The sequence below is a fragment of the Schistocerca cancellata genome, chromosome 1 (genome assembly GCF_023864275.1).
Source record: "Schistocerca cancellata isolate TAMUIC-IGC-003103 chromosome 1, iqSchCanc2.1, whole genome shotgun sequence".
NCBI classification, from domain to species: domain Eukaryota; kingdom Metazoa; phylum Arthropoda; class Insecta; order Orthoptera; family Acrididae; genus Schistocerca; species Schistocerca cancellata.
This window is the reverse complement of record NC_064626.1, coordinates 1,067,909,520-1,067,925,797: the sequence shown is the minus strand read 5'-3', so window position 1 is coordinate 1,067,925,797 and position 16,278 is coordinate 1,067,909,520. Positions and strand designations below refer to the sequence as shown.

Below are 16,278 nucleotides of genomic sequence, written 5' to 3'. Positions count from 1 at the left end.
TATTGTTCATATGGAATTTCTATCAATTGTAGGAGCTTCCAAGTTACCTTTTGTGGACTTATAACGTTACCGCTGCTCCTGTGTGTAACCAGGTGAAATTTTCTAAGAATTAACTTCACTAAATTAATGTGGATTCATAGAATTTACAGGTATTTGGAAGGAGGAAGAGAATATTGCTTGAAACGAATGTGCGTGTGAGGTAGAGAGAGATTCCACTCCTCATAAATTGACATTAAAATTGCTTGCACTGTTATAAAATGCATAGTGCAATGTGAACTCAACGTAATTTAAGAATTATCTGAGAACCTAACTCACTGAAAGTTCTGAAGTGCTTCCTAAATCGTAACTAGTCTTCTGTCAAAGACACTCTTTATAAAGTGTACTCTGTCGGGCGGCAGCAGAACTATCTGGTCGGTATAAACATCACTGCCCTCTCGTAGTGAAGCTTCGAATGTGGTGCCGGACAGACGTGAAGTCTCAAGCGGAAAGGAAGCACTATCATTGCTGAGTTGTTGAACATATGAAAGAGGAGAAATGTCTTATCGTTTCGGAGCAGTGGTTATCAATATATAAATCATATTAATTGACGTTGTTGGTGTGCGTTGTTTTCAGTGGTTAATCGGTGATTTTGTCTCACTTCTGTGAAAGTGCAGGATACAGCTTGACTAGCTGTGTATCATCGCGTTAGAATTAGAAAGCAGCCATCTTACTTACCCAATCAAAGGTCTTTGGCTAGCGGTTTCATTGTCTGGTTTCAAACCAGAAATATATAATACACAGCCCGTCAAATGGCGTTAAAACGAATTAATAAGGTAAATAATCTATGTCTGTACATGTGTACTGTTCATAAGTTATAAACAACTAGTTTACGCGCTGCGGACGTGTGTTACTACAGTAACGATTTTGTGCCTACAATGTGAACCTCATATACTTCGAAATTCGTAAAGCACGTTGTGATAGTGACGGCAGGTGACAAAAGTGGTGGAGTTATCATTGTGAACAGTGTAGATTGTGCACTCATGTGAGTGCCTAAAGTTGATATTATACTCAGTTCCTGATTAAGATCATAGTAGAAATCGGCGTGCCTTGCAAGTGCTTCTTGACCAACCAGGAAGTGTACTTTTCGGTAGGTCGTGCAGTAAAGTAAGACAGTACTTGGTTGTAGAGCTGGACGATTGAACAACGTGGGAGGTGATTTGAAGGTTTGGTGTTCCAGGGTTTTACAGTATACGCTGATCTGATAATAGACTTGGTTTAGTATGACTTCGTGTAGTATTGTGAATTTGGGCACCTGCCATTCAGAATAAACTCCTGTGACAAATAACATGCCGTTATTTTTAACTATACATGGGCTTCATAATTTGACATGCACGGCCCTTGTTTCAGGAACTGCAAGACCTGGGTAGAGATCCTCCAGCACAATGCTCAGCAGGACCTGTGGGCGATGATTGTAAGTTTTTGTCTGTATATTAGACATAATTTGTTACTTGATTACAGTATTTACTTAAAAATTGGCTAATTTAAATGTGATGAAAGAAATCAAAAGCTGTCTTACAAAATGTGCTGTATCTAAAATGTGTAGGCGGGTGAACGATAGCGTTGAAAATTAATTTTCGCAAGTAATGTCACTCATCCCCCAATTCTGTATAAGTCTTTGTTGTAGCAGTGATAATCTCAAATTTGTCAGAGAAGTTGACATATCGTGCCGTGACAGTTGCTTACTCTGATCACTTGAAAATATTGAAATTTTAAATGTTTTGGAAAGAGCTAATAAAATAGCTTTTATATTTTGAGTTTTTTCTTTCCAAAATGACGTACCACAAAATTCGTCTTAACAGATGGGACAGTTAGTACTTTTTGATAATACACAGCTTAAGTCAGAGTAATGATTAGTTGAAATAACTGGATAAATATGAGCCACTTTAGTGTCCTGTTCTCTGAACTAAGGACCCGGAGAAAAAAAAAAGTTCACTCCTTCTGAATTTAAATTATTTGCTACTCACTTAGACAGTGACATTACAATACCTGCATTTTAAGTTACAACACGGTTGTAAAGGCATTCAAAATGAATTCTGTGAGGGTTACTTTCCCTAGCAATGTGTAGGCCTAATTGCTTCAGATTAGCTGGTATTATTATTTTGTGTAACATTTGGAAAAAGTAGACAGAAGTAATGTTCTGCTCATATTTGAAAAGGTGTTAAACATTGAGGAGAGTTTTTCATGCATGAACTTAACATAGCCTGTAGTTTACTGATTAAATTCTTAGTTTCTGATTCTTATGTTTACCGTTTCTTTCGCAGTGTTCCACTGGCAGGCCACAATAATGGGACCAGTAAGTACATCACCTATGTTCTTTATACTGACTGTTCTCCAAGTAAATGAATGTTTGACCAAAGCATCCATTGTGACGTGTTTAAGAGTAGTGAAATATGATTGAGGAGGGAGGTAGTAGATTCCATCTCTCTGAATGGATGCAACAATTAATCTTGTAAGAATCTAGGTATCAAATTACTGCTTTCAGTTTTTAACTATGTAACTTTTTAAAACTGAAAACTTCTCATGTGTAATACTTCCTGTTGTGAGCTGCCACACGAGCCTGTTTATCAGAATGGCGTGCCAAGATTTAATGAAGCATTAGTTATTCTGGAAATCATTGAACACTTTCATCAAAATATTTCGTAGAAAATATTATCAAGTGATGCAGGAATAAGAGTAAAAAAATTATGTGGAGGTTATTGTAATATAATTGAAAATACATTGATATTGAAGCATGATTTGGTGCTAGTACACTTGTTTGCAAATGCACACTAGTCACCTGTTAGTGACAGTAATTTTTACCCTGCTGATATCAGTTTACTGTGGGTGTTGTTCCAAAATCAGTGGTGCAAAGCTTCTTCAATTTAAACGTCCAGTTGTGTACAATTATGATAAAAATTTTCTCTTGTCTATGTACCAACAAGTCTGTGCCAGATACAGTAAAAATTCATTTAGTTTTTGAGATTTACTAGTAAAGTGTTAAAAGATGCTGCAGTTTCTCACAATACTAAATTTTCTTTCCATACAAAGACCCATTTATCACTTGCACCGTTTTGAAGTGGGAAAAGAAAACATGGTTACATTATTTTGTAGGTATTCTTTTCAGAATAAGACTTAGAATTTGAAACTCTGTGCAATAGCTTTTTCAAAGTAATGTCACTGGAATATAAATCAGAAAAGGAGGAGGGAGGGAGAGTTTTCTTCAGTTGAGAAGAAATAAATGCTGATATCTTGAAAATTTTCTTTAGTCCCAGGTTTTGTTGGGTTCACTGGTATTTGCCACCGGTAATTAATTTTCATAATGGAATAGATGTAAAGCAGCAATGTGAAAGAAGCTGCTAGTTCAAACCTGGCAGTTGGCAAGCCATTCTAGGGCTGTTGCATGTGAAAAGTGTTGCATCAGTGACTGAACCAAAACTGGTGGAACTGTTCGCATACATTAAGTTTTACTACGCATTTTGTTTGTAGATCATAAATTTGGTGTCATTTCATATTACTAACGATGTGGTTAAATGGTGTTTAAAGACCTTGTGATACTTAACAGCAGTGCTTCATGGTCTTAACATGAGAAATGTCCCTGCATTCATTTCATTTGAAATGACTGCAAACTAGTTCAGTGTAGAATCAGAATATGAAACAGTTTTCATATTTACAAATCATTTCCATTGGTGAATGGAAGTGGCATAAAAAAACTGTTGCAGATTATAACACAGAAACAGATCAACTCAGCTATAATGTCTGATTTGATTAGTCAGCTTGCTTGACAAGCAGCTGTGTTGTTCCGAAATTTATTAACTTGTGTGTGACCTATTTTGGGAGAGTCAAATCCTGTCCTTGACTGTTTTCCAGAGGCCACAAATTTTCAAACCCCGAAGTACAGCATTAATAAAATGGTTTAATAGTATCATGATGATCAGTAAGAAGATGAGTTCAGGAGAATATCTTGTGACAGACCTTTCAGTTTAGTCAGATACTAATGCAGTGTTCCAATCAAGATTCTTTTCGTTTCCAAAAAAAGTGCTACTAAGAAAAACCTTAGATTTAAATCTCAAACTTACATCACTTTTGTTTTATCCCTGCTGTCACTTTTTTCCAGTAGCCAAAAAGATAATTTTATTGTTGAATGGACAGGGATTTGCTTTGAATTACTGGTACTTGATACAGTTTAGGATAATACACACGTTACTTGATACGCCATTCCTCATTTACAGTTGCTCCCATCAGCCACTGCACAGTGTCAACTTAGTTTGCGCATATAGTACATATTTACTGGTAGTGTATGCATCCCATTGATAGACTGAACAATAATCCCAGCTCTCCTGATGCCCACACCGAAACAATTTGTGGTTGGGTGCCTTCCTCTCCCCCCCCCCCCTTCTTATTCTAAAAGAGCTAACTGGTACCTTTGAAGGGTAGTAAGTTCCTTTGGTAGATCTGGTAGGCACAGTTTCTGCTGGAGTCACTGACACAATATTTTTTCTGTTGGTTTTCAGTGTTTAGTATTAGAACATTAAGTGTGATGCAATTTCCTACCCAGATCACATAGTCTGCATGTAAGGGCTATTTTTCTGCTTATACCCATGAGATTTCCCATGGGCTGTCATTAGATCTATGATTTCAATCTACCTCCTGTTAAAGTTTGTTATAGTTACATCAAATTCCAGTCCAGCAAATAGTCATTGCCCCAGCCCTGGCCAACATATGCTTGCAACTTCGTGGCAGATTAAAACTGGCTCCAGACAGAGACTTAATCTCGGGACCGTTGCCTTTTGTGGTGTAGTGCTCTATCTTACATATCAGTGCACGTGCTGATGCAGAGTGAAAATTTCATTCTGACAACCTATGTTTAGCATTAATTCCTGGGTGACCAGGGACCCATGGCAAGGTTACCTTGTTATTATCTAGGCAAACGTCACAGGGGTTTCATGGCATTCAGCATCAGTCTCCCATCTCATTGCAAGGATATTTACTCCTCCTTCAATAAGTGAAAGGAGTAATGTGCCTGAAGATGGGATAATGTGTACTTTCATGGCCTTCTGACATCTGTGTGAAGGCAAGTACTGGCCAGTGTTACTACCTGAAAATTCTGTAATTTTCCTTTTGATATACAGAATAATGTTCTAGTTAAGATTTTCAGTTTTGTTAATGTACTAGTGAAGAATTAATTATGAAATGTTAACTATGTTTAATCCATCTCTTCTGGGTAAAATTGTGTACACTCAAATTTTTGTATTTGTTACAGCCAGACAGCCCGTACCAGGGAGGTGTATTCTTCCTAACAATTCATTTTCCTACAGATTATCCATTTAAACCTCCAAAGGTAAGAGATGGGTTTTACATAAACCCCAGTCATAATTTTATAGTTAAACTTGCTAATAACCATGGCTAGTTATTTCTATGTCCCATAGACAATTGAAAAACACATACATACATTATACGTTCAAAAATTGTTCTATGGGCTAGTTGTCGCACAAGATTTGTTTGTGCTTGAAGTAGCTTGTATTATCTCAGAAATTCCTGAAAGAAAGGAGTAGAAGCTTAAAGATTCTTATGGCTAAACATCTCACTTCTTTTTGTGCCACACAAAGGCTGATGTCACTTGGGCTTCTTATGAAACTTACTGTAGTTGACAACAAGCTTCCTAAGGTAGCAAAAGTACTGTGAGGCCATTGTCAATGTGCCCAACTGTTCGTCTGCAATGGGATTCAGTGGAAAATGCCACATAATTTTTGAATAAAAAGACAACTTTTGGACATTTTTATCTAAAAAATGTTGCTATATCACAATAGTTGCAGGGCATATGGATTTAGATCTGTAATTTGAGAATACCAGTTCAGGCTCTTAATTTAATGCAAATGCCTTAATGGTTTTGGTTGTTACATACACTGAAAAGTGTGCATTTGTCAACAGAAACGTGGAAAATGCAGTAATATTGGATGGATTTATGTAAATGGGTTCTTTAGTTCTGGCATTTGATCCTTTTGCACTCGACATTTTTCAGAGTAGTATGAAGGTACTGTAATAAGCTCGGACTGATTGTATATGGTACCAAATGGACATAGTTTACGGGTAGAGTTGTAAGTAGTGGGCATCGTAAAAAAAATTTAGTTCTGCCACATCTTCTACCACTGATTCGCACTTCCCAAACTTCAGCAAATTAATGGGATAAAGCAAACTGTGGGAAGGGCTGAAATTTACTCTTCAAGCAGTAGTGCATGGTATGTGTTTGTACGTCATAAATATTTTGAAATACACCATCTGATAGAAAATTCTGTAGGAATGTAAGCTGTTGCGTCTGTCACAGCTCGATGGATCAGTGGAAGAAAGTGCTAAGCCTCATTTTAATAGGGATTAGTTTGATCACATTATCGGCTATGTTATCAAATAAACCACATACTGGTAACAGATATCTGTATGAACAGACATAAGCTGCTATCTACATCATTATTTTTTTTCTTGCTATGTATATTTTCTGCTTCATTTAGAACCCAGTAACCATGTGCAGTACCAATGGTTTGACATTTGTTAGGCAAGTCCTTCTGGTAATGTTGTTTTTAGTCTCTGTTATGAGTTTGTTCCCTTTCCTGCTGTCCATAAAATGGTTAAATTTGATAATTTGTGCCAGAAGAATTATACATTGAAGTCTCTTGGGTTCAGAAAGGTAAAAGGTCAGATTTAAAACAAAAAATTAAAGAATCCCATATTCCCCCTCAAGTTATGGACACAATAAAGCAGTCATATTCCATGAAATTCTGCACCCTTCTGACACAGTGTAACCACACTTCATTGCATCATCACACAGTCCCTGATGCAATGATCAACTTCATATCTGTGTATGTTAAGTTTTGTTGAATGAAGCACTGTTGGATAGTGAATGCTCTTGAGGAGGGGTCAGAACTGCTAAAAAGGTTGTCGGCAACTAAAATGTGCTGGCATGGTTTACCTGGGTAGCAATTCAATGTGAATTGTGAATGTAAGGTAGGAAAGTAAAATGTACATAGTCATACTGAATGTAAGCATTGTCTCGGGTAATTGTGCTGTTCTGAAAGACACATTGAAACAAACCCTAAATTTAAATTTTATATGTTAGTATCTTTAAATGTGGAGATTGAAGAGAAAGAAAATGTTGTAATTTTGGTAAACGTGAAATAGTTAACGCAATACAATTCTAATGAAATACAGAAAGATAAAATCTGCCCAAATTTCCTCACCACTTTCATATACTTGAATAAATGTTCCCACTGACAGTGAGTTAAATGTCCCGAAACACTGTAGACTTCCCCTGTTACAAACAAAGTTAAGCATGTGTAATTTTGTTGTTTAGCAATACACATTGAAATCTAGGAAAATGACAAGTTGTAGCAGAAGTGGCATGTAGGACACTCCAGCACTAACTTGTAAATTAATTCAGCATAATGACCTATTGGTTGGAAAAAGTAAAAATGATCTTGTCCTGACTATATAAGTCATGTCTACATCAGGAAGATCCACCAGATTATGCTTAAAATTTTTACATTTTAATTGAATGTGCCCAGTTTCCTTAATGACTGGTATATGTTTAAAGGTAGGTCTCCCATCTTGAGTTGACATACGGACACACTGTAAAATTTGTATTTGCCCTTTTAGTGTCTGTCAAACTTAAAAAAACAAAACGTTTGGTCCCCTACAGAACATTCAAGCACAAATGCTTTCAGCCCTATTACAAATTTGAAAATCTCTCTTCCACTTCAGTTTGATTTTTGTCAGTGATACATAGTGGAGTGCACAGTGTTTAAAAGCATGTACTCAAAATCCAATTACGACATCCCATTGTAAACTAGAGCTCGAACTGTGCTAAAAGTAAGTTGGTTACTACAATTTTCATTAAAAATAGCGTATTTCTGTTACACGTTCAGTGACTTCAACAACTTCGAAAGACTTGTATAACCTTCCACCCTACAGTTCGCATGCATGAGAGTAAAAGTTAACCTGGCCCAGCTGTTTTGTATGGTTACCAAAGCCAGTCATGCAGAACAAATTTTTTTTATGCCATGATGGCAGCATCTTGGTGGTGGAACAGCTTTGGTAATGCCAGTAGCCTTTCGTGCTTAAGTTGAAAATAGGCAAGTGGTTCCAACTGCCAGGACCTTTTCTGTACGAAGTATAACCTATACATTCGCTACAAACTTAAGATTAATAAAAATAGGGCCAATGATGTCACTTGTAAAAGCATATATATATATATATCTCTCTGTGTGTGTGTGTGTGTGTGTGTGTGTGTGTGTGTGTGTGTGTGTGTGTGTGTGTGTGTGTGTTCAGGTTACCTTCCATTCAGAAGGCTGTTGCACTTGGTGACTGTTATATTGACTTGTAAATAATAGATTTGAGCTATCGGTTGTCCTTCTAAAGTTTTATTGGCAGATCTAGATTTCAGCTAGAAAATAGCCATTCTCAGTGCACTCATTTTTGATCAGTGAATGTAATGCCTCTTGGTTGGGCTTCATCCGCACTGTGGATGAAGCTAAAATCTATTATTTATGTCCGCAGTAGTTATGCAGGTTCAGCCCTGTGAACATTATGTTGTCAGCTCACAGAAGTTGCATGTGTTTGGTAATATCTGCAATTATCTAGTTTCTTTAAAAGTTGCTAAGAGAGTTTTTATTAAATTTTCATACAAGGCTAGAACAAAATGCAGCAAAGTTTTAGAAATGTCAAATTGCTATTCATGATCCAAGTATGAGTAAAACTTGGATTTAAGAGTGGTATAAGTGTTACAAAACAGTCATGAAGATGAGTGCCCTGGGTACTCAAGCACGAGCCACTGAAGTCATAGAAAAAAGTGAAAGAAATTTAATTTTATTCTCCCTGGGTATTCAGCCGTATGGATGTGTGGGGTTGCAAAGTAATTTGTTAGTGTAGTAGTTGCTCATGATGTACTAAGCTGTCATGGAGCTGCTCCATCGTGTGTGGTACCTGCCCCAATCCTCCCTCCCCTGACCCCCCCCCCCCACACACACACACACACACACACACACACACACACACACACACACACACACACACACACACACACTCAACCTCTGTGAGGCATCTGACAGCATGTAATTCATGACTACGTTCACAGGTGGATTAGTGGTGTGATTGTGGGGGAGACACGTTGACCAAACACAGTTTGGTAGATCATTGGTGGATGCATTGTAGGGATAGGGGGCAGTTAAGGTAGGGACGTGTCTCTTGTGATGAATGTGGTATATCATGAAAAGGTAATGTCAGTGAGATGTAGTGGTAATACTATATCAATCAGCCACAATCATCTGGATGAAACCTTTGGAGGGCTCAAATCCTTGCCAGTGTCGGAATGTAAGTTTATGAACAATTCCCTAATCAGTTGGAAAATTTCTTGATATCGACGTTTCAGTTGGCTCTTGCTATTAGATTTCTACAGGTGTTTTAGGTATAAAATGTATGATCACAAAATTAGTTTGCAAGACCATTGACTTTTGAAGAAAGAGAGGGGAAGGAAAGTTGCCCAGCAGTCTGTAATGAAATCGACAATGAAGCACCACTTTGAAATGTCATAATGTAATAGGCATGTACAGATACACTTTTGAAACTGAGGGTGTCATCAGTTCACGATTTCTGCTTCACAGTAATCCACATAATCACACACTGATGCTTGCTCATCGATTTTTGATCAGAAACAGTATGTAATAATGCTTCAGCATGTGTATTTGCCAGGAATGGCATTATGTGGTTTTTCATAAAATAAAACTTTAATAGGTTACTGTTTCATAAGCTAAAACACATAGTTGAGGGAGTGAAAAACTATCCCAAAGGCAGTTCTTAGAAGTGTTTGAGATTGGAGAAAGTGTTAGTATAGGTGTACATTTGACATGGATTATTTTGAATTATTGACATTGATGTAAATAAAATTCTTTCCCAAAAAGATTCATGTTTTTTAATACATCTTGTTCATAAAATACTAAGAGGTGTAATCAAAACATGATTCAACAAATATGTACCAAGGAGATACGGGAGACTAGCTTCTAATTAGAATTGGCAATGTAATGGGATCAGTAACGACAGCAATCACGAAGAAAAGTGTAGATAATTTTAAAGACATTAGAAATTCAGAGAAATTGACAAAGGTAAACACAGGAGGAAGTGTGGTTTCAGTTGAAAGAAAGTTGAGATCTGAGAGACTGAACTACTGAACCAGTTTCAAACCCAAGTCTCATTACAAAATGAGTGAATTGGGCCAGTGAGACATAAAATGTAAATACAGCACAAGCCTTTGTTGCTGTGAAGAAAAAAAAAATTGATTGAGGTTTATGGTTCTGTAGAAAATAAGCACCAGTTACTTGATTTTTTCATAGACTTGTGCCAGTGCCTGTAAAGTGTCTGGTTCCCTGAAACTATTTTGCCTGTTCTATATCATTAGTAGTGCAAATGGTTAAACAAGGAAAATACAGGATAGAATGGAAGAGTATTGTGAAAAGTAAAGTTGCTCCTCACCATATAGCAGACAGAGATGCTGAGTTGCAGATAGCACAATAACTGTCACAAATATAGCTTTTGGCCAGTAAGGCCTTCATGAAAAAGTGTGTGTGTGTGTGTGTGTGTGTGTGTGTGTGTGTGTGTGTGTGTGTTTAATTTTGATGAAGGCCTTACTGGCCAAAACCTATATTTGTGACTGTCTTCTTATTGTGCCTGTGCGGCTCAGCATCTCTGCTATATGGTGAGTAGCAACTTCTCTTTTCACAATAATGCAAACGTCTGCTTGATGCAGAGTTAAGTAGTTTTGAAGTTTGTCCCTTTCTGCTTTCATCCTTTCTTCCACAAAGTTCTTGTAAAGAGAGTTGATTGTGATTAGACTAAAACTACTGCTGCATCTCCATTTAGTAGTGTCCTTCGAAGTCAGAAGTTTTTGCTGATGTAAGGCTATCTGAACTACTAAACTGTCATATTGAAAGTATGCGATGACCTTCACTTTCCTGCATCCCAAGTGTATGGATAACGGTCCAAACTGCTGACGAAGTGTAGCTTTGTAATTCATTGTATATACAAATTGCCCCTGCAAAGCTGCATATAAATTTCTTTTAAACTGCAGGTTAATGTGTCTGAAACAAGACATTTAAAATTTTGAGTAATTCTGTATTGCATTCGTGCAGTATTTTTCACAATAAGTTGTGTATTATGTAAACTTTTAATGTGATGTGTTCTGTGAAGTCTTGATTTTCATTTCTCCAGACAATGTGCACCATGATATATTAATTTTGAAGTGTTATGGGACTGTTATTGAAATACCTTGGAGTTTTCAGAGTTGTCTTGCTTAAAATCATTTTGCAATTTTTTGAAATTGGATTAAAATTGTTATACTTCTTGAAATAATTGTGAGTTGGTACACATTCATATTGTACAATTAGTGAGGCAATTGTTAGCAGGTGGTGTTGTCGGGCATTATTAAGATGCTGCATTAAAAAGAACACTTTTGTTAGGTGCAACAGGTTTGGGAAAGTGTTAAAAATAACTAGCATTTGTTCCTGGTGCTTCCTGTTGAAATGATTGTTTTGTGGTCAGAGTAAGTCCAAAAATAACATGGGGGACTCGTACTGTTAGATAATAGAACATGCTGTTAGTTGAAATACCCTTGTGTGTATAAAAATTGGGCTGTGTAACTTGTCATGTAGTAATTGTAGTAGGCTGTTACAAAAAATGGTTTTGGGAGTTGGACAATGAGGAAACAATGCACGAGTCACATCAACATTACAAGCCATTAATTTAAGAAAAATTTAAAGTGTTGGTGATGCTTTAATCGACTTAAGTGAAACGTGTGTTATGAGAAACATTTTAGTAATTGGATGCACAATACCAGTATTAATCCAATGGACACATGAACAGTTTGACAAATACTACTTTGGATAGTATCGTTGCACTGAAGAAAGCAAATTAATATTCCTTGGTTGACAAGGAGCCTGAGAGAAATGTTAAGACACCTGTTTCCACATTATCATAATTGGATGCCACTTTTAAGACTTTGGTGCTCATAACCTACTGTAGTAATGATACCAGGGAAAAGACCTCCAGTTTCATGCGGAATCTGAACCACACGTTGTTCCTGTCGTATCATCACATCATGTAGGTGAAGACTGCTGTAAATGCAGACTGAAAAATTCATCTTCAGTGAGATTGTTCTGTGGCTGTAAAACCTCCAGGCCCACACTGGAGCACTAGACCACAATGCCAACTTAGTACTGAAGAAGTTCGCAAATTTAATATGATTACATTGCTAGAACCTCTTCGTCAGTGTTAACTATGTTGCCATCACCACGTTCATGAAAATGTTTCCCAAACAGCATATACATGTTTGGACCACATTACTCCCAGTCTCATTCATGTCAAGTGCATTCTTCTCAATTGCAGACTGTACATAAAATTTTGTAGGTGGTGAACAGTAACATAATGTACGGCTGTACATTAGTGAGCATATTAATTTGAATTTAGACTTTTTAGATATTTGTTTGATACAGTTTAATCAAGCTTTTTCAGAAATGTAAGTAGGCTTTAGACATTCACATCGGTTCAGTCAATTTCCATGTGCATCTTGTAGTGATGTCTCACTACTTTGATAATCAAGCTGTCAGTTAACAAAAAGTAGATTCCAGATTTTGATTAATCATAAATCTGTCTATCCCAGAAAGATGTGAATCTTTTCAGTACTGAAATGGAAGCTAAATTTTGTGAATGCAGGAAAATAAGCTTTTACATAAATATTGTCTGTTGTAGGTTGCATTTACGACAAGAATATATCACCCTAATATAAATAGCAATGGCAGTATCTGTTTGGACATTTTGAGATCGCAGTGGTCCCCAGCGCTTACTATATCAAAAGGTAAGCTTGCTTAATATGTACGAATTATTTGTGGTAAAATTAATTAGAAGGCTAGACATAGTGATTTTTTTCTGATTCTGTATGTCCTTTCTTTTTCAGTTTTACTGTCCATATGCTCTCTTCTGTGTGATCCTAATCCAGATGATCCACTAGTGCCAGAGATAGCTAGGATATACAAAACAGATAGGGAAAAATATAATGAACTGGCAAGAGAGTGGACGCGGAAATATGCTATGTGATGCTCTCAACACCAGCAGCGGCCCGGCTCACCAAAATCAGCTGTCGGTTAATTTCCAAAAAACAATAGAACATGAAACAACAAAAGATTTCAAGCAACTTAAGGGACTTCCTGACACTGGTGTTTTGATTCTGACCGTTGCTAGCATTTCAGCAGAAAGCTCCACAGCTTTTACTTTTTGAGAAATAAGAAAGGGAAATGCAATTGGTCCTACTGAATAATTTTCACTTAAACTTCTGTGGTTTTAATGAAGAAGAATGCCTGATTTATTTTGTGGTGTTAGACTTAGCTATGATTTTCTTCTTTTTAAAATGTGATATGTTGTTGAAATATTTCAAGAGACTTGATCAGTCAAGGCAGGAAAGGCTTGGGAATTGTATGTTGGAACTTACTTTATGCCCGGTCACAGGAAGTTCCTCTGTCCTTCTGTCACCTTTTGGTATGCCCTTATTGTGTATGCAAGTCAGATATAGTTAGTAAAAATATTTTGCTGCCATTATCTTGTATCCAGTTTACTTGATCATTGCTGTCTCATGGTTCCATCTTAATTTACTTATCATAGCATTGCCCTCCCATTCTAATCCTAACTTAAGGTGGGAGCTACTAGTGCTGTGATCTTCAAAGAACAAGAAAAATAACAATGTGTGGTGCAGAATGCGAAGAAGGCACCAGGTTTTGATTACTTTTAACATCAAATGTGGAGCCCATATTAATTTTTCTCATTGTACATTTTCTCCATACTCCATCTAAAGTGGACATGTATGAAACTTATGATCTTGTTAATAAACATTGAACATTAATTAGTTAAATTATTTATCAGGGATAGATTTTGAGAACAGTACTATTTATTACACTTTAAAACCTTTTTTTCTGATATGTTTTGATGATGCATCCTGCTTAGTATTGGTTTTTAGTCACTTATTTTTCCTTGCTCCATAGTATTCTTTTAAAATAACTTTCAGATACATGTGAGCTCTGCAGTGGATGCTACTAGATAGTGCACCACTTTTAATAAATAAGTTTTGTTTATATTGATGTTCTGATGTAAATTGTGATTTCGAAATGAAACTGTATTTATTCGGCAAGTTTTGTATGTATATATCAGTAAAGATTGTTCATTTGTAAACCTAGTATTAAATTGCATACCAGAAGACCTCGGCACCCTCCACTTTGCATTGATCGAAATGAGAGGTGCGTTGCTGTAAGAATAGCATGATTAACAATTTGCAGAAATTTCATTTAGAATATAGGTTTTTAAGTGTCGGCATCAAGTAAATTTTGTTCAGTAACTGGCTGTTGTTGACAATAGCTGACTATTTGTAACTAGATAATGAAATTTCTGTATTTATCAAACCTCAGTGGACTGGAACTTGGGGCATACCCTGGAGTATGCAAATGATGCATAATGCATCATAGGCTGTGGCTTATGGTAAAATTAATTTAACAGAGCTAATTGTAATAGTACAATATTCAAAGGAGGATTTTTTCATCCTGTCACCTATTCATTTTTATTGGTAGTGTTCATGTGTGAAGTGCTGAGATATGTTGTTGCATGTTGTCTTCAGAGGTGATAGTGGTAAACTTGACTGAAAAAGCCTGAAGCTAAAGAAAATTGCATTTTAATATTTATTGGTTCCTGATGTTTTGAAAGTGGGTGTGATCCATTCATTGTACAATAACAAATGCAATTGCATTCTTTTCAGTTCGTTATATATTTTTGCTTGGCATTGTACAGTGCAAAAATTACACACGAGGAAACACAATAAAATGAGTGATACTTTAGACCTAAAGTTATTTTAAGCTTTCACATGATACTGACGATCGACTGGAGAACAGATAGGACGTACCGAGTGTGAAACATCTCTATGGGAAACTCTCCAGTAGAACACTGAAAGTTGCTTCTCAGTGAGCAAAGTACCTTGAGCAGCAATTTTTACACATGAAATTAAAGGACTGTCATTGGCTAAGTCTTCAGAGTATTTTATTGCTGTAGACTGTTACTGACACTTGTTTGATAAGTAAGATACATCTGGGTGTTTGCTGTCTCAAGAAAAGAAACTCATTTGTGTGTTGTACTGCCCTCTAGTGAAAATATGCCAGGCAATAGTAGTGCTGATCAGAACACCTTGTGTAAAGTTAACATAGGTGTTTTGAGCTTAAGCTTCAAATCCCCACTGTTATAGTGTGGGTGAGATCTAATTGAAAGGGTTCAAGACATCGTGTTTTGTCAGATCAATTCAACCTGCACAATATTTTGACTTACAGTTCAGAGTCTGATATTAAAAAGTAACAGATGTAGTTCAGTATAATCTATTACACAGTTGTAAGACTACTTGAAGTCAAGGTAAATTTTTGTCTGCAGTTGAATATTTCTTGTAGATAAATCCTATTTCTCAACCCTTTCCTTTGTAGTATTATGCTGTCATGATCAACTTTTGTACAAAATAAATTGATGTGGTTAAAGCTGAATTGACTGGTAATATGTTCTCAGCTTTGCTTGACCTTGCTTACATGTTATTTAAAAATGACAATGTAGGTAGTTATGTGGTATTCAGCCTGCATTGACGTAGATTTTTCCTCCGAATAGTGCATAATGGCAGTGTTGTTTACTTTGTGCACTGTAGTAAAATAAAATTATGGGGGGGGGGGGGGGGAGATGCTGTTCCTTACTATGTATTCAAATGAGACTTGGTCTGGGGGGGGGGGGGGGGGGAGGAGAATCAGTTTATTTTCCATGGTGACAACTTGATGCAGCAGTAGTTCTAATTGGGCAAAAATAATTTGTCAAATATCTATTAAGCAATTAGTTCAGGGCAGATATTTTTAAGTCAATTTCTTCTATGGAAGAGTGCACACTGCTAGGATTGCCTTAACACATTAAAACATGATTATAAAGGTTCAGCAGACTACTAAATCAGCTGAATCCAAACTTTGCTCCTCATTAGAATTTAAATATGCATAGCTTATAGTAAAATATTGATGCATACATTTTTTGGTTAAGTACATGCAATGCATGCAGCCGATATTCCAGCATGTATTATTCACTTGAGTGTCCATTGTGTTCACTGAATTTAGCTGAATCCTCCAATAATTTTCTGCTGGACTTGGATTTGGGAGGAGGATTGTTCAAATC

At 36.5% G+C, this 16,278-nt stretch overlaps 1 protein-coding gene across 1 annotated transcript; it reads left to right on the top strand.

Annotated features, from left to right (window-relative positions):
• Window positions 1-440: 440 nt before the first annotated feature.
• On the top strand, window positions 441-14,927 carry LOC126090723 (ubiquitin-conjugating enzyme E2-17 kDa). Its single transcript, XM_049907007.1, has 6 exons — window positions 441-812; window positions 1,387-1,450; window positions 2,301-2,332; window positions 5,279-5,356; window positions 12,802-12,907; window positions 13,007-14,927. The coding sequence occupies exons 1-6, from the start codon at window positions 789-791 to the stop codon at window positions 13,144-13,146; spliced, it is 444 nt and encodes a 147-aa protein (XP_049762964.1). The 5' UTR covers window positions 441-788; the 3' UTR covers window positions 13,147-14,927.
• The last annotated feature ends 1,351 nt before the right edge of the window (window positions 14,928-16,278 follow it).